The sequence below is a fragment of the Poecile atricapillus genome, chromosome 4 (assembly GCF_030490865.1).
Source record: "Poecile atricapillus isolate bPoeAtr1 chromosome 4, bPoeAtr1.hap1, whole genome shotgun sequence".
Classification (NCBI taxonomy): Eukaryota; Metazoa; Chordata; class Aves; order Passeriformes; family Paridae; genus Poecile; species Poecile atricapillus.
In genome coordinates, this window is record NC_081252.1 from 25,475,882 (window position 1) to 25,500,891 (window position 25,010).

Below are 25,010 nucleotides of genomic sequence, written 5' to 3' on the forward strand. Positions count from 1 at the left end.
AGTGGTTAGACTCAGAAGTTTCTCACCCCAAATTATCATTGGTTCAAACCTTTTTAAAATCATGGAATGGTAGATAGTATTTATCAAATAGTAGATAGTATTAAATAGTAGATAGTATTTATCATTTTATTACAAAATCCCAGCAAAAGGCAGCATTCTGTCCTCGTACAAAAGTAATCCCAGTGTATTGTGGGAAAGAAAAGGCAGTGTTTTGGCTGAGAGGATTTCACCTTTCTCTTTTTGCTATTAATGAATAAAGGTGAACTTCTGGGAGACAGGAATGTGATAATGAAGAATTCGAATAGCTGTTTTGCCTCTGATCTGTAGAGCATCCAATTAAATCCTACTGCCAAACGCTTGAAACTAACCCCCAACAGAAAAAAAAAAAAAAAATTGAGTCCATTTTTTTCTGCACCTTCACTGCTGTTTTTCACACAGTTGGCACCAAGATGGTCGAAGTACAGAGACACATCCAGTGTGAGGAAGTTTCATTTATAGTGCTATTACAATGGGCATTTTACTTACAAACACCAGTTTTCAGGTTATAACTTCCATTTGAAGTTACATAAATGAAGGTTACTATCTGAGCTGGTGGATAAAGAGGGATTTTCTTCATAGGTGTTTTTTGGTAAAGTTTAACCCTCATTCTAGCGAGATTTTCTTCAGCCTTCTCGTATTATTCTGTGGGGAACAACATTTGTGCAGTCTTATCCTAGCAGGATATACTAATGTAAGGTACGGATCTCTGTGGAGAAAGGAGACTGTTGCGTGAGTTGGTCCCATTTTCAGGGACAAATATTTATGAAAAATAGTATATTACACCATTCAGAGTAACCCTGTAGATTCCCTTTGCAGCACTACTCACTGCAGTCAGTAGCAATTACTTAAGATTTGCCCCATAGATTTTGCATGTTCTCTACCTAAATATTTGTTCTGTACTAACAGCAAAATGTCCTACGGAATGTTGCTCATGACTGACATTTTGAACACTAGCTGTTGAAAGACAGGGGGAAAAAAAGCTGGGCATCTGATACATTCTGATCTTGAAAAGGTATTTAATACCCTGAAAATGTTACTCAGAAATGTATTTCTGTTGGTTTAAGTAATGACCCTGCCATGTGGGCTGAAAGCAGAGGAGACGGAAAAGGCGTGACGAGTGGTTGTTAACAGTAGTGTGCTATGTGAAGCATGCTGAAGTTACCCTTAAAAGTCCAAACTGGAGATGAGGCTTGCTGCCAGAACTGGAGAGCTTTTCTTAAAGCTGCCCTGTAGCTTAGCAGAGACTTACACATCAGGACTGCTATTTAATCAGTCCTGAATTTGTCTAATATTTGATGCTGAAGCTTACAGTTGTTTTACTAGCAAATGCAGGCTGTATTAGCTGGTAGCCACATTGTAGAGAGAGCCATGCAAGGTTTGAAAGGCATTTTTAAACCTTGTCCTTCAATACTAAACTCAAGCAGCCCATTGCTAATAGAAGTGAAGCTGTGGTGGAAGTGAGAATGAGCTGCCCTAAGAAGTTTGTGTGTGTGAAACAGTGCACACTGCAACACAGCAATGGGAGAGGAGACACAATCCTTAGCCAGCCTTGTTTCTACATCCCACTTGTGTTCTGTGTTAATTATTTCCTTCTCTCTTCCTTGCTGTCTCTTAATAAATAAATGGAAAGAGGCACAATCAAGCCTGCGCACTGCAGAGTGTTTTGAAAAGCTTGAATGATATGCTCTGAGGTTTGCTACTGAAGGAGAGCTACTAGTCAATTCCCTTCCTCTCAAAATGCCACTTTTCTGTGATTCCGTGGGAAATATGTGGTCTGTCCTACATGATACTTTGTATCCGGCAGGGCTGGCCCCAGCTGTGGCTAAAACCCTTTTTTCACCTCTGGGATTTAAATATCAGTGTGAAACTGCAGCATACATTAAGAAAAAACAAAAATTAAAAACAACAACAACAAAAAAAACCCCAAAACTGGAGTGTGGTTTGCATTAAGCTTTATTAAAACCCAGAATTACTTCTAAATGAATCACTGATATCTTTGTGAGACTGAGCAAGTCTGAGGTAAATTTGTGGAACGCATACTTCCTGAATTTCTGCTGCCTACTGCGACAAAGTCTTGAATACCAGGAGGATGGTGGAATGCTGACTTGTTTTAGCAAGGACCCAGCAGATCACTTTATTTTAACATCTAAATAGGGCTTTTGTGACTTTTTTTATCATAATTGTACATATTTGACTCTCTCAATATGTCACATGACTTCCTGTAAATTTTCTAAGTGCTAACTCTCCAGCATTTCCACTTTTGGGAGAAAATACACTTTACTTGGCTTTGTGTTATGTTTCTTTTTAGTCTAATGTGGGACCTTAGCATCCTATTAAAATGTGTAGATAGCATAGGAAATTACCAATATTTTTTTCATCATTATTCTGAATTTTTCTCCTAGAAAACTGGAAAGTGATATGATGGATAGAGCTGACTGAAAAGTTAAGACAATTAAAAAGCATGATAAAATAAAGACTGGCAGAAAAATGTTTATGTTTGGGCCAAAAGTACTCACAAATTTGAGTTACACTTGACTAATAGTTTCAACTACAGTGCAGGATTTTTGAAATTGTGTGAGTACAAGTTGTTCTCAGTAAAATAAAAATACTTTTCTTTCAAAATAACATTTCCATGTAAACATGGACCTGGCTCTAAGCAACAAACCCCAAAATACAATGATTTCAAGAAGGAATAAATAATCTAAAAAATAAACTAAATTGTATTGTCTGAACAATATGCATTCAAAATTACATTTACAGGTTGGCTGGAACTGGAGGAAGCTTCAATAAGTTACTTAAGCTTATTTGCAGCTTTTATTTTTAGTAGTCTCCAAAAGTGAAAATTCCTTTCACAATCATTCTGAAGGTTTGGCACTCCTGTTCTATTAAAAAAAAAATAAAAACAAGCCAGATCACCCACATTTTAACTGGGAGATTTTCAAGGTTGCTTCATGCTTCAATCTGAACTCCTCTGTAGGAGTATCTTCTCCTCTCACTCATATGGCAGCATTATTGGCGACACCGGGTTCTTCAGGGATAGCGCACTTGCTGTGCTGCTTTTTGAAGCTATTTTTGAGTTAAACAAAACATCTCCCCTGCCAGAAATGCAGATCACTCAGTGGCTTTCCTCAAACAGAAACTCACAGGCGCCTCCTTCCACGAGCGCCCTGCAGGAGCGGGAAACACTTGCCTTATAAACAAACATGGCCCAGGGAGGCTGGCCTGCTGGCTTGCAAAAATAACGTACGCGGCGGCAGGGTAAATAGTTTACATCTCCTTCAGCCTCTGGGTTGTGTCACAGAGCTGCTGGTTGAAAGGAGAAAATCTACTGCAGCCTGAAACACATGTCTTTGGAATGGGAAGCAGGAGAAATTGTGCTTTAGATAGCTTTTTGTGGAGAAAAAACACCTTAACCGGTGTCCTGTAGACCGCAGCTGGCAAAAGAGCATCACAGTTTGGTTTTGGCAAGAGACATCAAAACAGTACACAGAGTTGAAGTGTTTCAGACATTGTGTCCTATTTTTCCTCACAAGGCACATGCAGGAAAATATTTGCTTCTAATTCATATCTTTAATGAACACAAAGTGCAAAAAATGAAATGTGTGCAAACAATGGGAGTTCTGTGTGTAACCTTTCCTTTACTGCCTAAACGTAAGCTGTCTGCCCGTAGGTAAAGAAGAGCAAAAGATGCTTTAGAAATGTTTAGGTATTTTGGAAAGATGGATCCAGAAAATGACTCTTTGTCATTGTGTCTGTGTTACATGGGAGGAAACTTTGGTGTAAAGGTTTTGATGGCTTAAATGAGAGGAGAGGACACCTGCCTCAATTCCACCAGCTGCCAGTTAGTCTTTCTTTACAGCTTATATCAGACATAGATTGTTTAGGTTTCAATTTCCATAATTTGTTTTTCTTTAACAATAATCTCTACACTTTAGGGAACTCCTAGAACATGTGATTTGGGACTAGAAGATGGAGAGGTCCCTCAACCAATGGGTTACAAAATCAGGAGTGGAGAAACACCTGCACATCCCTGCTGGCAGAGGAATTTTGACGGGGTGTTTCTTTTGGCAAGAGCTGCTCCCTAGCTGATGTTAGTGTGGAAGTGGTGTCCTTTGCTGATACCCTAATTGCTGCAGGGTGGGTTGAGAAATTCATAAGCAGGGCTAGTAGCTTGAGCACATTGCCCTCCATCTCTTCTCCTTGGATGAACCCCTGGACACCTTTGGTTGAGACAAAGCTGAGTGTCAGCCTGTTAAAATCTTACAGCGGGCTTTATTGAGGAGGAGTTGGGTCCTACCTGCCAGACAGCCCTGTGATGTCATCTGGAGGATTTTGGTGATCCTCTGCTGAGGGAAGTGGGAGTGAATATTGAGCTGATTTTCTCCTAGAAGAGGGTGGAAGTGACAGAAAGGAGGGACTGGTGGGATGATCTGTGTCTGCTGTAGGGCAAATAAAACAGCAAATATAAACATACAGGAAAACAGTGAAATTCTTCAGGGATGGGGAGAGATATTTCTAAGGGAAATTTTCTAGTGCCTCTGTTCTTCAACACATTCTTCCCCATTCCCCCCACTTCTATGAGATTTTTGGTTATTTTTCAATGGGGTGCTTTTTTTTTTCTTAATTCCCCTGTTCACATATTTTAATTTGAAATATCTCTAAAAGAAGTGTACAAAAAAAAGTAGAAATAATTTTTTTACTGAACTTTCTTGAATTTTTCTAAGTAATACAACGTATAGATGGAATAATAGGATTATGTTGGTTTCTTGTAAGCATGATTGAAAAGCATGGGTTTTTTCACCTTTAATTTGGCAGTATTTGGAACCATTCTAATACAATGATCTGTATAAAGTACATCTGTTCCCTGCTAGAAGTGTGCTGAGCCTCATTTTGCCATGATTGTTACAGGCAGAAACTGAATTTACCTTTGGCAGAAACAAATACTCTTGAGAGTGCTAAGAAGGAGAAACTTTGCAGGGAAAGGAAAAAGTGGTCTTAAAACACTCGATTAATATTATTGCTGAATCTGAAACCATTTTATACTAGTGAAGGGAACCAGAAATACAATGCTAGAATACTGTTCTTCCTAATCATCTCTTTCTGAATGGGTGTGAGGTTTTTAAGTCAAGGGTTTTGACTTCTTCCCAAGGTTCCTAATATTTCATGGGTTACAGAACAATGAATGTGAAATCCAGAAGGGATCCTGTAAATCTATTACAGTACATGCTGGTCTTAATTTCACCTTCATTTTTAACATCATAGCTCTACTTATTTTCTGTGGGAACGAAGATACAGGCAAGAAACAGGGAAATTACTTCACTACATAAATTTTTTAATTGACTTTCTCTAACTGACAGAGAAGGAAAGAGGAATTCTCTGCAGGTGATATCTTGCCTTGTAATGCTAAACCCATTGCAGGTGATGGCAAAACTAAAAATGCTTGCAGTAAACCGTGGGATTTTATTCTGTAACTTTAGGATTTTTAAGGGGGTGAAAATTTTAGATTGTGCCGTGTACTAAAGCTGTACAGACAGTTTGCAGAAATCACTGATTCCTTCCTGAAACACAGCAAGCTTTGGATTTGAGTCTGCTCAATTTGATAACTCACATTGATGGTGCTGTTGAGAATAAAACCAAAGTGGTAGGGTTGATTCTATCCTGAGTGTATCACCTACTGAAACTGCAGCCAGCAGGATGTAGAATAAATTACAAAGCTCTAATTCTGTTGGTTTTGTATTCAAATCTTCCTCTTTTTCGCCTTTCTTTAAATGTAGCTTCTTAGGTTTGTTGATGTCTTACAGTGATATTCATATAAGAAATTCTATTGCTGAGTAAGAAAAATATGTAATACAAGAAAAAGTTGGGGTTTATTTCTCTCAGAGTCTATTTTAGACTTTTCTGAAAAGAAATTTATTAACCTTATTCTTTCATGTAGCTATTAAAAGGTTAGTTCTTGCTTGTTTTCAGTTTAGGTGGCTAACATTTAGTGGAGACATTGTGTTTAGCCTACCAACACTTCCTCCATTTTTTGGCTTGATGTGAGCCTCACATTTTTCTCATGTATGGAGTCAAGCTTTTAAACTCCAGTTCTAAGCCAGCTTCCAAGACAAAGATAGCAGGGAGTACCCATGACAGTTCCTCCCCACTAATATCCCTCTGACTTCCCTTGGTAAGGCCCAGCTGCTGGAATGCGTGTCTTGTGGCTCTGAGCCTGAGGAGGCTCCTGCAGCCGTGCCTCACTTATCAATTTGGCAGACATTAGTCATAGTTGCAGCTGAATTTCTGATTGGTATTCCTGGGTTGGTGCCAAGCGTGTTCCACGTCACTTCTGTCGGTGGACAAAGTAGGTGTTTCCAGTGTGGGGACCTGCAGTGTTCTAAAGAAAGGTTCTTTTGGGTAAGATTAGTTAACTGTGGTGTATTTTTTAGAAGAAAATAACTAAATCTGACATATTTTCTGATGTCATGTATATTTAAGTGTTTACATTGATTTTCTGCTCAGTGTGTTACTAAATCTTTGAAATGTGTTTCCTTGAGCATGGTGGTAACTTAGGGAGAAAAATGTGAATTCTGTGTTGTAGTAAATCAAGTGCCCTTTTTGGGTGGGTTTTCCTGCTGTCTGGACATGAAGATAAATCTGGTTCTTTAACTCACAGAGATTGAACTTCTATCTACCAGCTTCAGTCCAAGGGGAAGCTACTTTGAAAAGGAAAGCAGTACAGAAATATAAAACATTACATGTAGAAAAGTGTGAATATCTGTAGTAATCACATTCATCTTTAAAAACGGTTTTTACTCTTTTCCTTCTTCATCTGACTGGAGCTCAGTGATAACAGTTGTTTCATCTGGTATGGTCCACACCCAGGAAAGGACTTCAGCAAATCATTCCTCTATTGAAAAGGTGTGTAGGGAATTGATTTAGCATTGGTGCACTAAAAGAACAGCAATAAGAAATACAAGCTGAGAGTTAGTAATTTCAGACAACTTTATGGGTAAATAATGATTCCTGTGCTTATTTACAGAATATCCAAATACTTTTCCTTATTTCTTAGTTAAGGTTGATCAAACCAATAGTCAGGATGTGTAGCATGGAAACAACCTCTTATTTGTCAGACTTGACCACCAATATATTCTTTAAGAATTCTGGTATTTTGTGGAAGAAAGCTGGCTTTTTATATTCTTTTGCCCTATATTTGGTATCTATTTCCTTTCATATTCTTGTTGCACAATTCATGTATTTAGGTATGTTAACAGTATTTGTAGTGAGTTACAGTGCATTACACTAATGAAGAAGTTTAATTTTACATCTCTACCTAGCTGTAAAATACACTGTTTTATACAAATGAAAAACTGAAAGCTTGGGAAAATATTTTTCTTTCCCTCTGAAACTAGACAGCATCTCAGCTTGAAACACATATTTGTTGTAGGCCGCTTGTTCTTATGCCTTGGAGAATTTTTAGAGAGATTGACTGGAGCTAAAATAAATGAAACTGAGCTAGATGGCAATTTTAATCTCTTTTAAATATATTAAAAGAAGAAAAGGGAAAGAAAAAAATAATTTCAATATTTTAAATTCATATTGGTGAGCATAGCCACCTTCTTTTAAGTGAAGTCCCTACAAGACCCACACTGTTGTATTTTGTTGGCATTTGATGAAAATTCTTTTTGATTTTTTGCTGAAGTCAGGGTTTCTAATTCAAATTTATTGGGTTAATTGAAAAAAGAAATAAATATATTAAAAAAGGAGAAAAAATAAGTATTTAAAACACTATGAAGGAATTAGGTTGAGGAAAAATGAGAAAGAGGAATGATTTGAAGAACAGGATAATAAAATAAAGGAAACATTGTTTTATCATCAATATTTTATGTTTATGTGCCTTATTTTATAATCAGATATGTGTGAACAAAATGTTACACAATGGCCTTTTGTTTGTGCTGCACATAAGAAAAATGGTTATGAGAACCACAGCTTTCATACTTACATTGCTTATATTGATATTATGATATTGAATAGTAGCACTATTTTCAATTTTCAAATTATTTCATTTCCACAGTGATTTGTTCAGTGGAACTAAGTCTGTGTTTCCTCAGTTTAGAGCCCTAACAGGTTAATTATTTACTGATGTATGTTGCATTTAGATAGAATATGTATGTATCTTACACACATAATATAGAAACAATAGATTTGCTTGTTTATATTTCTTTCACAATATCCCAGGTAGATGGAATTAAACTGGTAGAAAGACCATGGATGCATGGCTTGCCTTCCCACAGTGCTTTTGCCTGCATTTTCTATTCCTGGTGTCCATATTTCTGGCAATCTCTCGTGGGTGTTTGTACTTTGAACAGCAGGCAAAAGAATCACTGGAAAACACAGCACTGTTTGGTCTGCTGTTTTCCTCTGAACTAGCAACTCATAGTACAACTAGTTTTATCATTTCAGGATTGTTATTAGAATGTGTGGTTAGGATAGGCAGAAATCCTCTGCCTGTGTTTCTGTTCTGTATTGTGTTATCCTCTGCTGTATTTCAAGTCTCAGGCCATTCAGGATAATCTGGATGGAGCTGGGAAGAAGGAATGTCTGCAGATGGCATGCTTCTGTCAGCCTTGTAGCAGAAATCCTCATCTGCAAAACAGAAATGGTTTTAAAACAACATAGTTTTCCACCTCAGTGCCTTGCAGATGGGCAAGGTTCATCATGGAGCATCTGGGATAAGGTGCCACAGGTATTCATCACTTTGGAAAGAGGACCCACTTTTGGTTTCAGCATATTATAACTTCACTCTTAGGTTTTGTTGCTTCCCAGGGCACTTGAATGCAGACCGGCTCTTTTTTTGGCTCCACAATGAAGCTAGCTGATGGCACATTCAAATATTTTAATTATTGTAGTGGCAAGGGCTGTTCATGTTAACAGAACCTGTGTGATGTTGCTGAAGGCAAAAGGATTTTTCTAGGGAAGGTTAAAAGGCCATTTAAAAATTGTGAAGAATTGCAGGTTCTGAAAAGCACCTGCTTTAGAAATACTGTCTTCTTAATTCACTTGGGCTAGCTTGATTGCTGGGAGGAGTCACTCATACAAATCTATCAAATGCTGTTGGGAGAGTGATCTCTTTTTTTACTGGAACAGGCACACTTTCTCTCTCTTAATCCATGTCGCAGTCTTTAGGACATTACTATCATATGATGAAACTGGATATTTTTATTGAATCTATTGTGTAGTGCCAGTGGACCTGAGTAGGAGAAATGATACTGGAGAGAACACAAAAGGAGGTTTTTTTTCTCTGTAGATGGGCGTAGGAGAGTTCAATATTACCAGAAAAACTGCTTTGAACAATGGTGATAAAGAAGAGGTTTAATGAGGCTGGGGCTGCATGCGGAAAATTAGTCCGTATTAGGGTATTATTCCTTCAGGGAGCGTTTATAATGCCGGCAGGAATGTGGGAAGGGGGGTGGATCAGATTCCGGCACAACCTTGCAAGCTTTCAGCTGCCGATGCTTGGTGCACCTGCGTGTTCCCCGTCTGACCTCAGAGCTGGCTCGAAAATCTCTGGCATCTGGAAGTGTGAGGAAAGATCAGGTTTATAATTTTCGTGCTGGGGGGGAATCCATATTATTTTTTTTTTTTTTTTTTTTAATTCTTAGAATGCTTCATGTTTTTTATATTTTTAAAGGATACTGGAAACTATTTTGTGGGTATACTTTTTAGTGATTTGAGGTTAGTTTTTCTCCTTTTAATATTTTTAAGCTAGTATCTTAAAGATCTTATAGTGATATGTCCAAATAGATGAATAATATTCAGTTAAAAAAATCTGGTTAGTTGGCAAGACTTGAGAAATTAATTTCATACTCTTTTGCTTATCTCAGGAAGAATGTTCTCCTTTAGCAAGTGCAGATATGAACGTGACAGCTTAGGCATTTATCTCACTTGTGGAGGTCTGGAATAGCATCTCATTTTCAAATTGTAGCGATGTGGAGATAAAATGTAAATACTGCTGTATGAAAATTGCCACTTCATAACCTCGTACACCATCACTGGTGGCTGTAGTAGGAACTTGCAGATTGTAAGTGCATCTAATTTACATTGCTTGGATTTAACTGTTTTGTAATTACACTTTGATTTGTATTTTTTTTATCAGACGTGGTGGGGTGGTTAAGCTGTGCTGCTTATGAACTTCCATGCGAGTTATTTCGTGGTATAAAGTTGTGCTTATTAAATGCACGGATTTTCTCTTTCAGAGTTTAAAAGTTGTTCGATTTGGCATCTGAAGCTTATTTCTTGCAGTCTACTTAATTGAATAGCTTCTCTGTTTATCTTAAAATGCAGATAAATGGCTTTCAGCGCAGTGTTTATAGCTTAATAGTTCCTGAAATGAGAGTCAACATTATCTCCTAGACTCTACTAGTCATAACTAATGATCCCTCTGCTTACACTGTTGGGCAAGCCAGGAGACACTGAACTCTGCAAAGAGCAAGGGCCCTGTGCAGTGGGAGGATAGTTTGTATGTGATGGCGCCTGCTAGACAAGGCTTTCATGGCTCAGTAGTGTTAATTGGGAGCCAAAATTTGTCCTTGGTCACCTCTAACCTCCAACCTCCTCTTACTGAACTGTTCTAGGAATATGGATACAAACCTGAGGGGGTGTTGACAGCACACAGTATTCTCACTTCCCTCATCATTTAAGGTGGATAATATCAGATCACTCTTATATTTGCTTCAGCTTTGCCCACCAGAGCACATTTTGCAACACAAAGTCCTTGCAGATATTTGGTATATTTTAATGTTCCAAACGTCACTGGCAGGCAGCCTAACAAAGGCATTGTGTTGAGGTCTGGAAGAGGATGAGAAAATAATTAGGCAGCTGGCAATTACTTTATTTTGTTCTAGGCCTTTTTATGTGACATTTAAATTAGTTAATGAAAGAAAGATTATTTTTTATATTTTCCTGACCTTTGGCTTAGTTGTGAATGAAGAGTGGCAGGCTTTCCTTTGTAATAGGGGTGTCAGAAAATAAGTGCATGCTCTGGAAAGAGAGAAGGGAAAGAAGGAAAAGTGAAGTAGATTTCCCACTCATCAGTAATGCTCGGTTGTTATTACCTTGGGAACAAAAGTTGCTTTCTGATCCATCAAATTTAAATAATATGGGAAGTAGCGATGTCTCATGGTGTTAAGGGTTAATATTCTTCTACATTCTGTTAAATTGTCAATATGACCTTTTCCTGAGTTTTTTAACTTGCAAGTAGAGTATTCATTGGAAATCACAGATGTAGGTGTTGTGGATATCACCCTTGAAGTATTTCAGCCAGCACAGTGTTCTGGTTTCAAACAGGCAGTCTAGCAGGAAGCTTTTGCTGGGTTTAGGTGAAGTTCAGCTAGCGTTCAGATATAGCTCAGATATACAAAACAGTCTGTGTCCCTAATTCCTATGTCTCCACAGCCATCTAGTCCGCTGTTTTGAGAGCTAATTAAATGTAAACATTTAGGTGTGTGACTGGTTGTAAAAAGAAATGTGTATGAAAGCTGTTCCTGCTTAAAGACGCTTATATCAGTCTTGTTTATTTTCCAGCCTCCATATTTTTCATTGTTTTGCTGTGTTTTCAAATTATGTTCGAAGTGGGTTTTGAGCTTTGTGTTGGCAGAACAGCAGGCTGGTACAGAGCACAGTCTGGATAACACCACATGCACTGTGGCAAAGGCCACAGTGTACAATGAAAGCAAATTCAAAACACTCTTTACAGCTCTGAAGATGATTTTGTTGGACACTGCCATGAATGAGCTCCAGGAGACACAAGGCAGAATGAGCAGGATGCCCTCAGAGAGTTAAAGAGAAGAATGTGGTTGCTGCCAGGAGCACCAAGCAGTTTCTAGCAGGACCACGATTCAACATTGTGTTGGCAGAAATTTAGACATCATCTATCTTTTTCACTTGGTACATGTGGTCTTGATAGAGTTACAGGTAGTTCTCTAAACTAGGGATGAATCAGGAACAGACCAGGAGGAGGAAAAATTTAGCCATTGCCTCTGCTAGTATCAAATAGCTTTAAAAAAAAACTGGTGTAAGGTTCCAAAAAAGGAATTAGGTATTTGAAAAAGAAAAAACAAAACAACAAAAAAAGCAACAAACCCAAAAACACCAAATTTTTTGAAAGAGGAAATTTGAGACAGCTTTTTTATTTTGATGCTATGTTGTAAAAAGTCTTGTTTCTTACTTTTTACTCTGTGATCTAGTCAGATATCTAGATATCCTACTTGTTTCATTCAGCATCTTGAAGAGTTACCTCTTCTATAAGAAAACAGTTGAAAGTTCATATAGTTCCAGATTGGTTATGAACATTTCCTCATAGGAATAAGGCTCCTATTTCTTTGGAAAGAATCCCATTGGTAAACAGCAGCTGCAGTAAACCTTCCACCAAAAAATTTGATATGTCATTTTAAGTGTGCAGATATCTCTTTTTTTCATCACCAAACGTGGAATTAGATTTGCGAATGGTGGAGCAGAAACTGAAGTATCATTGTGTAGAGAAGAGCATTTCAGTACAAATGCTGTGAGCGCATTGTGACTGCAATGTCAGATGTTTACAGTGTAATATCAGAAGGAAACATTTGTAAAAGCATGTGTTGGTTATCAGTAATGCTCTGTTACATATATAGGTGTTATACACATAGATACTCTGTTACATAGTTACATGTAGGTGGTAGATGGAAATGATAGATGTTTTATGAAGGAAGTGCGGTACATTATGACCACATTATCTGGAATAAATTCCGATTACAAGATTAAGTTAACTAAATTATTTCAAATATCTGAAATAATAATCTATGTGGCTTTGCTTTTAAATAATTCTGGTTTGTTTTATATAAATATGTGTGGGTCATAATTACAGGGAATTTTTAACAGGGGTTAGTCAAATTGCACAGCAAATATCAGGACCATAAAATGCTCTCAATGACTATATACTCTACCTTGAAATGAAAATCTTGCTGTTGTTCCATGATAGGACCAAATTTTGATGCTGTTAGACACAATTTATCAAGTTTCCTGTTTTGGTTTTTTTTTTGTTTGTTTAGTTTTGGGTTTGGATTTGTTTTTTTCTGTTTTTTTGTTTGTTTGTGTTTGTGGTTTTTTTGTTGGTTTTTTTTTTGGCTGTTGTTTCTTGGTTTTGTTCTATTGGTTTTGGTTTTGTGGGGATTATCTGGGGTTTTTTTGTGATATGCTATGATAAATATGTATCTTAGCGGCAACATCACCACCTCTTTTCTGGCTCTTTCTCTGAAAAAAAAAAAAATCCCAAATTGCTGGTTGCCTGCCATTTCTTTTCATTGTCTGTTCTCAGTTGGCATTTTTTGTACCATAAGAAGCCTAAAACCCCATCTGAACCTTCTTGTGATTGCTCTCATCGGCAAATACGTATTGAATTGGGTAAATGCAGGCCAGGCCACTGTGGTATATCCTGTATCACAAGTAGCCACTTTAAAGGGAGGTGAGGAGCAGAAGGCTCCAACTTCAGTGTGCATTTTATATACTGACCTTGGGAGGCGTTGCCAGCCATCTGGAAAGAGTTAGAAATTCTGCATTGCTCAGGATCTTTGTTTTATTTGTAATCCCAAGATTTTCTTTTTCTTTCACCTTTTTACTGTCACATCCTATGTAGCCTGAATACCCCTTTGCGCCTGGCTGAAATAATATTGTTTGCCAGCTTACAATCAAAGCGAGCACAGAGGGAAACAGCTGAGCCGTATTAAGCAGAGGCAGTCTGGAGTACATTTCTTTTCTGCTGAATAACACGCCACAGGTGCAGGATTAGCCTGGCCTACGGTGCTGTGTTTGCTTAGCAGAGCCACCCTCTGCCTCCTCACATGACTCTCATCCTCGGGGAATCTGGCAGCGATGTAGCAAGCGCGCGGAAACTCGGTGTAAGTAGAAGGCTTTAGCTTTTCAACTCACAAAGCTCTTGTGCTTCCCCCCTCATCTTTCCCTTTTTCTTTTTTTTCTTTTTTTTTCTTTTTTTTTTATTTTTTGGGCATGGTTTGAACAGAACACTTAAGAGACTGGGAGAAAAAAAAATTGAAGTTCAGCAGGTTCTTCAGAAAGGTCAGAGAGGGACTGAAGAAAAAGCAGTGTTGCTGGTGTGCTGGCAAGATGTGGGGCAGCAGGGAGCCAGCTGCTTGTGGTGCACAGGGTCTTGTGTCTGCAGCTTTGTTTCCTGCAGGGACACACACGCAAACTCTGGAGATTTCCTATTCATTCACTTGGACTGGGGGTCAGAGTTTGTACAGTCTCAGGAGGCCGACCCAAGCCTTTTAGGTGCACTTTGGTTTAGATTTAAGGAGAAAGAAGGTAGATATACAGAGAAAATACTGCAGGTAAAACAAAAGAATTCCTGTTTTCCTTTCTGGTGAGGATTGAGGAAAAATAAATTTTTAGAAGAGCTAGTACTTGGAAATCAGCCTGATCTTGAACTTAAAAAAGAATGTTTCACTTTTTCTCCTTTATATTAACCTTTGGATTTGAAGTTAATTTAAAAATAAATGTTTTGGCAGTAATAGGCTAATTTTGGTGCCAGGTTTGCATTGTGGGCATGAATTTCAGAGCTGGGACTGGTTTTAGCCTTACTCATCCTTCTGTCTGACTTTAGTGATATATAGTGCTTGTGTACGTCAGTAATGCTTATTAAAATACTGCATCTGTTCTATACATTTTAAATACTAGTTAATTGGAAAAATAGCCAAATAATAAAAACAAATGTACTTTTTCTCCTACTCATTGCTGTTCATATCTGGCTGGATACTGAAAAAAAAAAAAAAAGGTTTTACATTTGATAAAACTGTAGAGAAATCTGCAGAGAATGAAAGAAAGAAGGTCATGCATCTCCTGAAAACTTCTGGTCAAGGAGAAGAGCACATGGGATGTGAGCTTGCCAAGGGTGTTTGCAGTGCACATTTCTTAGTTTTTGAGGTTGTGTATGAAGTGTAGTTGTGAAGATACATCTCTATGACATTGGGGAAAAAAGCAAAGCGAGCGAATGCAGTGGGGCTGGGGGCTGGTTCCTCCTCTTGCAGAGGCCTGAGCGGGTGGGTGGGCATGGAAGCCTGTTGGTGGGCACTGGTTGATGGATTGGTGGTTGTGTCACTGGCATGGGTGGCACACACTCCCTTCCTGCCCAGACATGAGCTCTGGAGCATTCAGAGAAGGAAATTCTTTTTAGGCTGCTCAAACACTTCTGGAAAACCGTAGCACTTATGTCTGTGGTCAAAATTCATTATTGTTGCTCCGTGCGTGCAGTTAATTTTGGTTTGCAGTAGAGATGCTTTCCTCCCCCTCTAAATGGATTTGTTTGTTTTCTGTCAAAGTGAGCAAGTCAATGATGCTTTCTGTTGCGTTCAGCCACGTTTGCAGAAGATAAGGTTTGTTCTTCAGCCCTCGTTCATGAACACAAAGATCTTCTTCATCGCTTATGGTTTCCACACATGTAGTTCAAATGCCTGTGCAGCGTGTGTGGGGAGGCCAACAGTAGCAGCAGTCAGTTCAATGCAGTCCCTGCCTTGGCAGCTTAACAGGGCAGGAATTTATACTGTCACTTGCTCAGTTGCTTAAAACTCTGCTTGGCCTGGTGACCTGTCAGGGTGGCATTTGCCTCCAGGCAGAAGAATTTCTGGAGATCCTTGAGCACTTCATTCAGCAGCAGTTACTTGCTGAGAGTGCCATAAACACGTGGGATTTTGGGAAGCAGATGGCATTAATCCATGAAAAATTTTCAAAATACTAGTTATTTTTTCAGACACCAAATAATCTGTCCTTCTGGAAGACAGACAGGCACTTGAGGAAAAGTTGGAAGGGGAATTGGTAGAAAGCATCATCATCCCCATGATTTGGGAAGCATGATAAGTTAATCAATAAACTGAGTTTAAAGAAAGTTATATATATATATTTATATATATATAGATACAGAATTTGGGAAAAAAAGATAAAAATATAACATGCTTATACCATAACATCTGTATGACTCTTCTGGTTTTGTGAATATCTACACTAATTAAATTTATTCTTACAAGAAGAGAAAAAGGGAACGACACCAATGTAGCAGAAATTAGAAAGGAGTTGGTAATTTATGAGGTAGGTTGCTCTTTAGGCTGAGCTGGGGTTGTGTCACATTTACTCCTGAACAGACAAACCCAGTCAGTCAGAAGGGCACCGGCACCTCTGAATAGTGTTGGCACTGGTTTCTGCAAGCATGGCATGTGCACATGCTAATTATATTTTAATATCCAGGTGCAGTCTTTGATCTTGAGGTGAGAATGGCTAGCTGGTATTTTTATCTTCCAGGCACTATTTTTGTCTCAACTGCATGGTGCTCTTGTGTTTCTTCTCTTTCGGAAAGGCAGCAGGAGCGACAGTGATTTATTAAACATATCTAAAAGAGCCATGAGGTCAAAGCTGTCTCTTGCTGTTTCTTTTAAATTCCATTGTCTGAATGCCTCAATCTCAATATCATCTGAAATGATAATAAGTACAAACCTGCAGCTTGCCCAGTGCAATCTTTGCTGCTTTCCTAAAGATCAGATAGCACAGCATAGATTAGTAGCAGTGGTATCACATTGCACTGCTTCCCATCTGTGTATTTTTCCCCTGTTGCTGCTGTTCAGGAGAGTTTTCAAGATCACTTGTAGTGACATTTGCATAATCTCCTGATGATCGCATTTGGTGTTTACTGCTTGGAACTGCAAGTATACGTGGTGATTTTCAGCTTGGAAACAGAAATAACTACTGTAGGATGTTAACAATACTCTTCCTTTCATAGTAGAGTGTGGCACAGACTCTGCTGTTTGTTAATATCCAAATTGCCTTTTTGACATATTTGTGCCCTAATTTCTATCCCCTGTTTTGAGCATAATTTAGCTTTAGTGAATCTGTGTTGACTACTCCTGATCAGATTTTTGTCATTCATGTTGACAGAGATGGCCTCCAGAATGAGGTGCTCCATCATTCTCCTTTCACAGAATATTCTGACTTAGAAGGGATCCTCAAGGATCATCAAGTCTAGCTCTTGAGTGAATGGCCCATATGGGACCAAACCCACCGCCTTGGTGTTATTAGCACCGTGCTCTATCCACGTGAGCTGATCTCAGGCATTGAAGTCAGGCTGAATGGCCAGTAGGTCCCTGGCTCCTCCCTCCTGCCCTGTTTGAAAACTGGGGTGGCATTTGCTTTCTTCCAGTTCTCATGCCCCTCTGTGGATTGCCACAACCTTTCAAAGATGGTCATGAGTAGACTCATTCTGGTGTGTGCCAGCTCCCTCACCACTCATAGATGCATCCTGTTAGTGCCTATGGACTTGTGGATATCCAATTTGTCTAGATGCTCTCTGATCCAATCCTCCTTGACAAAGGGAACGTCTTCCTTCAGCCCTTCCTTCTGGGTCAGAAGTTCCTGAGGGGTGGTGTTGACACTGAAGACAGATGCAAAGGTGGCCCTCAATATCTCTGTTTTCTCTGTGTCCAGAAGAATTAGTCATTTTCACATTGGCCTTTGGCTCTCACCACAATATTTATGAGGTATTTGCCTTTAATTGTTTCAGATTGATAGCTCCAACATATTTACCTTTATTGTGTAAAATGCAGCTCTTGAAAAGGGATTAAAAATAAAGAATTGTGTTGGTATCTTAATGAGAATTTTATGAAGTACCTGCTCATTCATCTTTGCAAATATTAAAGACAAACTTATATTTTAATAGCTTTTATTTTGTCATGGAGTATTTACACGTTGAACCAAAGGATCATAAAAGGTCGAATTAGGCAAGATGTTTGACACATTTGGGGAATATTAATGGGGAATTACAGTGGATAGGAATAGACATTACTGAGTCCAAGACGACAGGATAAAAAACTTTGCATGCACTTTCCTTTGGATATTTTAAAGTTATCTTTCTATTTTACTTTTTTTATGTTGTGTTGGTACATTGTCTCATGCTATGAAAAATGTGCCAACCAATTCCCATTTTCTTCCAAATGAAAAATATGTCAAAGATTAACTGGGCATCAGAAATTAGAGGAAAACAGACAGCAAATTACATGTGCATTTTCCATGGGCTGTGTTACCAAAGCAGCCTTTGTGTTTGTAAGCTGTGAGTAGTATGGAACGGGTGTTAGTTTGGAGGGTCTTTTCTTGGAGGCTTTGTCACAGCTTGTTACATTACATGCTAAACTTTTTAGCTAATAATTCTGAAAAATAAAGATATCGTTTAAAGTGGTCCTGGATGCTTGTAGCTATATTTGCACTCAGTGACAATTCTATTAATATGGACAGGAACAGTTTTTAAGAAAACCGCCTGACAGGTTGTTTAAAAGTAGATTTTATTTTAAACCTTATTTGCATTATGAATAGAAACAAAACCACCTCAAATTTTGAAGTATACAGATGAGAAGGAACAACTTGTAGGTTCTCTGTATTTTGTTGTACAGGAAGTCGAGCATAGGTGGGAAATGGCACAAATCATACATAAGCCCTACAATGTTACATTTTTTGTAGTATGTCAGTTTATTACAGTGGATGTATATCAAGGTACAGCTATTTTCAAACATGGATTGATACCAATATCAGTTTGGGCTCACTACTGCAATATAATCATACACTGCAAAGCAAAGCATACTGTTTTAATTTTTTCTGGTGTATTAACACCAGATTTTGTTTACTGTGGTTTTGGATCAAAAATATGAAGGTCTCAGCATCTGCTATTTCCTTGAGTTTTATGGTAGCCTTGAATATACAGCAAAGGGAAACTGTCATGATCCAGTTTTCCCTCTCTGTTACATAATTATCACCAATAAAAAAGTGTTTTACTGTTACCTCTTGACTATTTTACACAGTAGATCAGGCTGAGTTAAGAGGTGTAATTTATTTCAAGTCTTTTAACTGTGCTGTGTTTTCGTTGCTGACTATTTGCCAGAAAATATCCCATGGAAATTCTTTTATCTGGTAACTGTAAAGTACAGCGAGTTAGCAGTTACTTATTTCCCTTCCTCCTAAAACAATCATACTGATGGTATGACCCTAGCCTGGTGGGAAGTCATCAGGCTGTGGTTTATGATACGGCATAGGAAACTCTAGCAGGATGTCACAAGATAGTTTTGTAATTTAATAAAAGTCTGTTTTGAGGAAAAGCGCATTATGTAGATTAGTGTAGGGCATAAATGAAGTCATCTTGTGGTTTAAAATTTCCATCTTAACTATTTTATCAAGTTGACTGATTTTGTTCTCAGGTTTGCATTGTTTTCATTTGTTTTCAATTACTGTTCAGACACTTTTGTATGAATATCCTTAGGTTCCAGTCCAAAGGAGCAGTTGAAACAGTTACTCCGTGACATGTAGAGCTTCTTAGGTGTGTGCCTTCTCTCAAGCAGTAAGCCTTGCTCCCAGTCAGAGGGTGCTGTGGCCAGATGTTGTTATTAGAATAGGAAAACATGAATGGAAGGTATTGAATCAGTCTGAGGCTTCAAATGCCCTGTGTAGAAAGAGGAGTAATCACAAAACTCTGATACTTTATTGTTGTTGTTGTTGTTTTGTTTTTTTGTCCTTATCATCTGTTTGAAAAGTCTGACTTTTACTCCTTAGGAGCCCCTGTAAGGTCATGAGAGATTTGCTGTTTTCACTGCATAGACAGCACATAAATCTTACAGCTGTGGCACAGAAATTAATCTGTTAAGATAACTATTGCTAATTCTTCGTCCTCCAGGAACAGGCCGGCTTAAAATTCAAACCACAGAATACAGAGAAACAGAATAAAGAGCTTTTCACCTCCTACATTACCAGACTTGTTGAATCGGAGCAGTGCCCAAAAGTCATTACCATCCAATGGCTGTGGGCCAGTGTGAAATGAGTTACTGGGCTTTATCCAGATTCTAGTGGAGAAATTTCTGTCCAAATCACATAACTATGGCTACAGTTGGCAGAGGGTGAAGTACTTGTTGGCAGCCATGGCAGAGAGTTCGAGGTCTGAATGTACACTGAGAGACTGGCTCTCTAGATCAGATATTTTTTCTGCACCCACATGAGCCAATGTAAAGCTTAAGTAGGTGATTTTCCTTTTGTGTGCGAGGCACCACTGCCTGCAGACCTGTCAAACCAACAAACAACAACACTGTTTAAAACCAAGTTAGAATTCATCCTCATAGTTACTTCATTGTCATTGTGGAGCGGGGATCTGTGATCGCATCTCACACATTTAAAAAATTACAGCAGAACTCCCTGAAATGCCATGAAAGGGTTTGCACATGGCAAAGTATTTTGTTCTAAATCTTAGTGCTGATAAATGGAAGAGTATATCCAAGAAGGATTATTTGTTGACACTGGAGGTTAGTAGGGGCTTAAATTGGACATTAACATTATCCTCCTGTATGACCATGAGAGTGACTTTCAATTTACAGCACTTTATTTTCATTATTTTCTTTATCCTGGATTCAGGATCTTTGTAGATCTTTCTTTCTGTAAAGGACTACAAAGCATGCAGGAAGAGACACACTAACACATGGGAAAAACAAAGCAGTAGCATGCTGCACACAGTCCCCATTCTCAGGTAGAAGTTCATGAGAGGCCATCACATCACAGTTTTCAGTGGTTCCAGTCCTAGAGAGGAAAGTATTTTCCAGGAGTAGCACTCCAAAGAGTCATCGAAGCCTCGGCAGCTGACTGCCATCCCTTGTGGTGGATGGTGCTTTATAGATGCTGGTGGAAAAAGAGAGTTAAGCTGAGAAACTCAGCTGAACTTGATGAATTTATACCAGTCTGATGATGAACTTGAGGTGCACAGCTTCTTTGATGAATTCCCTAATGCAGTCAGTAAGTTTCTCAACAGACTAAAACAACCTTATTTTTGATCCCACTGTTTTCCTGCAGTTCTCTCAAGCTGCACTCAGTGCATCAGGGATGGGAAGCTGACCATGAGCAGACTGCAACAGATTAGGCTACAGCAAAGAAGCAGCCAAGATTAAATAGCCTGAAATCTCTTGCTTTCAGGGCTCTAGGAGAGCTTTCAAAACCCAAAGGGGCTTCTAAACCCTAGACAGAGCCAGGTCTGTAGAGACAGGTGCTTGTTACAGAACAGCAGCAAATGCAAGAGATACAAGCTGTTTACCATCCCAAACTGTGTTTTTCACACCTGAAATCAGGAGAAACTTGTTGCCAAGCTGGAAAGTTCTTCCCACTTCTCTTGTGAGTTCCTTCCTACACATTTCCTTTTGGGGAAGGGACTGCTGGAAAACCTTTCTGTGCTGAAGTCAAACAGACATAGAAGTCAGGAGACCTTGTTGAAACTCATCTCTGAGTGGGTGGAGAAGAGTTCCTACATGCTCCATGGTTATCTGCTAGGTGAGACACCAGAGGCAAAAGATCTGCCCATCAATTTAGCTAGCAGCCAGGAAATGAAGGCATGAAAGGAGCAAGAGAATAGAGTGAGAAGAGTTCTACATTTTAGAAGACAGAAAAGAGCTTGATTAAAGGTATCTTATTCCTGCCTATTTTAGTTTTATTCAATTCAATGTATTTGACACTGAACTGCAATGCTTTTGCACTAGTTTTGACCCTTGGCATTAGGTGTAAGCAAAATACTAGGCTACATTCCTAATTTCAACTCTTGGAAGGTGTAAATTTGAATGCCAGGCTATCTGTCCTAAATTTTCCCAAAGCCAAACTACATCTCTACATAGCCACCTGCAATGCTTTTGATGGTACTTCAGATTTTTGATTCCAATTCAGCCACTTCCAGCTGTCTTATTATATCTGGGAGGGAAACCTAGGGTGTAAGCTGTTGTTTATGTCAAGTTTTGCAGAAGCTGTTCATCATCACATCACTGATGAGTGATGGCCACAGATTGTGTTGGGGTATGACTATCTTACGTGCTTGTTGGAAAAATGAATGATATGTGGTTGTATATATTATGAGGATGGTGTTTAGCTGCCTAAATTTAACATATTCAGGCACCATCAAATGTGTTATTAAACCTTCCCCCATTTTTTGTGCTAGGTGTAAGAAACTTTTGTCTTTTACACTCCTTGTTGGGGAGAGATCCCTGCTAAAACTGTAGGTAACTTGTAGAAAGAGCTGTAGAAGTGATGTACAGAGCCAACTATTATACTCATGAGCTAGAAATTCACTTGGTTGCCTCATGAGCTTGAAGTCTGAAAATCCTTGAGAGGAATATTAATAGTAGAACATTCCCCATTCAATGGTAACAAAGTAATACTGATAAAAATTGCTGATTGAAGGAGAATTTAGGTGATCCCTAATCCTGTAACCCAGGGAGCAAACATCTGTTGATATTAATTTGTAATACACAGGCTGCCTAATCGTATTAGGAGAAACAAACAATGGTGCATTGTTTTTCCTGTAATTTAAGCATCTACTTCATCTTAAGGTACAGCTGCAAGTGCACAACACCACATACACACAATGTATCTTGAGTGAACTCACGCTTTTAGTTCTGATTTTGCCAAATGTTAGTGAAAACAGTGTGGGACTGCCAGCCGGTCAGTATTGTGAATCCAGTTTGTATCCTGGGTACAAGGGTTACAAACCATGGTTTGTATGTGTTTTGTAACTGGTTGTCTGGTTTGACTTTAGAAAAAGCTGATCAAGAAGCCAGTTGGTTTCAGTGGGACACAGTATGAGTTCTGTGTTTCATAGGAGCTAATGTCATGGTGAATTATTCTCTTTCATGTGTATCACCCTAATATTATTAATATACCTCTTGTGCAAGGAATGTGCAAGGAGTGGAAGAGCTATAATGTTAAAAAGGCTAGCACTTCTCTAAATGCAGTGTTCTTACATGCAAAGCCCCACTTCTCCCAGAGCTAACAAGTGACAGCTTTTTTCTGGCTTAACTGGGGATAAGCTTGCATTGTCTCATGTTACACTGCAGAAAACTAAAGCCTGTGTGCCACTTGTTGTTCCCAGTGCCTACCTGTGCCTATCCTGTGCTACCAGAGCTGGCACAGGAGAGGAGGGATATGCAGCTTGCAGGCATGATGTGCCCTGGCTGGTCCCATGCTCCCAGGAGCGCAGACTGGGCTTTTTCAGCCCTCCTAAGGGTGAGGACTGGTAGAACAGCCCCATGCTTCCTCTGGCCTTTCACTGCTTCAGAGTCCTTCAGCTTCACTCTCACCTCAGTTGTTGATTGCTGTCCAGGCCCTGAAGTGTAGCTACTTGTCCCCATCCCCTCTGCTTGTTTGCCCACCCTGTCTCTCCCTAGGGAGCTCAAAAAGATACTTTTTTTTTTTTTTTTTTTTTTTTTGGCAGCTCCACAATATATCAGTCCTAATGATGGAGATTTTGGGAAAATTTTAGAGTAAAGGGCAGTCAAAATAATTGTAATATCAATTGTTTATAAAGACTCAACTGTAAACCAAGCCTGTTCTTCAGCTCCTCTTTTGGAGACAGCTGTTTGGTAATCTTTGGTAAGATTTCTTACAGGGAACCAAAAGGAGAGTGAGGAACTGCCCATTGAGGCTTTTCATGCTAATCTCATTTTTGTCTTTGAAGCTTTAAACTTTCACAAGGACTGAAAGCTGATATTTATGAGTAGAGCTGGGGGAAGGAGGTTGCTTAAACAGCTCCTAGCCTATCACAAACATCTCCAGCTGTACTCCACCAGCTCCATGGAGATTCAGTATGCTGATATTTTTAGAAATAATCACCCCCATATATTTCAGCATTGTTCATCTGAAACCACATTCTTCTCTTTTACTTTGTTTATAGACTTTTCTTTTACAGAAATGAGCTCTTTCCCTTGTTTTCCAAGCAGTGCTTTTGCAATTCAGTGACAGAACGTGCTGTTGAATTTGAAAGAACATCACTTTCTGTTAAGTCTTTGTTAAATTGTATGCCCATGTTCTGTTCTGCCTGGAGTACCATAAATCCCACTGATGTTTATGGGGTTCAGTGAATGTAGATCTGTGCTGAGGGCTGTAGAGATAAAGAAAGCTCAGAGGTGTAACCAAGGATTTGGCCTATGTAATGCAATAGAAGAAAAGCTGTACTGTCAATATATAATAATAAAAGCACAATATATCTCTTGGCAGTGGCAGAACTCAAATATCAGTACCTTTGATCTAATACCACCAAGGTCCAATAAGCCTCAACCATGGTGACCATTTCAAACTACAGAAAAACACTCTGTAGTAAATGCTCATCTCAAATAACTTCCTGAAATTTTGATAGGTAGAAGTAGTTTAAAGCCTGCATTTCAAGTCTTGCAATACAGCATAAACTGTTTCTTTTTCTTCCCCTCTCACAGCCAGTTTTCTAGACAACATGCCCCTGCGAAGTTCTGGCAAGCTGAGCATGGAGACCAGAAAAGATGGTGAGAGTACAGCCCCTGCTCCTCCCCAGAAGAAGCTGTCCTGCCAATGCCACCACCACTGCCCTGAGGACTCTGTCAACAACACCTGCAGGTTTGTGGGATAGACATCTAGTGATGATACAAACATACTTGTGGTAGCTCAGCAATCCCAAACTGGGCGTGGCATTTTTTGTTTAAGCAGCAATATGTAAATGAGTTATTTTTCACTGTGTCTAAAAATCAGAAGTAATTTTTACCTAGATATCAGCTGCATGGTTGTTATGTTTTGTTTGGGAATACACATATTTATCATTTTACATATTTAATGCACTGCATATGAAATATTCTGAAGGTTGAACTTTGTTTTTAAAGGTGCATGCAGTTAATGAGAGGAAACCTAGTGGAGATATATTGAAATGTCAATAAATGCTTATAAATTTATAATTGTTCTCAATGGAATACTATTTTTAAGAACCCTGATTCTTAAAACCCAGCTGTATCTGTAGGTCCTTGAGGCTTTGAGGTTTTTTGGGTTTTTTTTTGTTTCCATGCTAAAAGGAAAACTGTCTTGAGATGAAGTGTTGAGTATTTTTGTCTCCTAGCTGTAGCCTTCTGTTTATTTTTGGGCTTAGAGTACTACAGATT

The 25,010-nt window shown here is 38.8% G+C and overlaps 1 protein-coding gene across 8 annotated transcripts in view; it reads left to right on the forward strand.

Annotated features, from left to right (window-relative positions):
• Positions 1 to 25,010, forward strand: part of BMPR1B (bone morphogenetic protein receptor type 1B) — a 235,325-nt gene that overhangs the window by 178,131 nt on the left and 32,184 nt on the right. For all 8 annotated transcript variants that reach the window (XM_058838515.1, XM_058838508.1, XM_058838507.1 and 5 more), the window contains one exon: positions 24,321 to 24,477. In XM_058838515.1, the coding sequence (XP_058694498.1) occupies positions 24,338 to 24,477 (140 nt within the window). In that variant the 5' untranslated portion in view covers positions 24,321 to 24,337. The remainder of the gene's footprint in view (positions 1 to 24,320; positions 24,478 to 25,010) is intronic.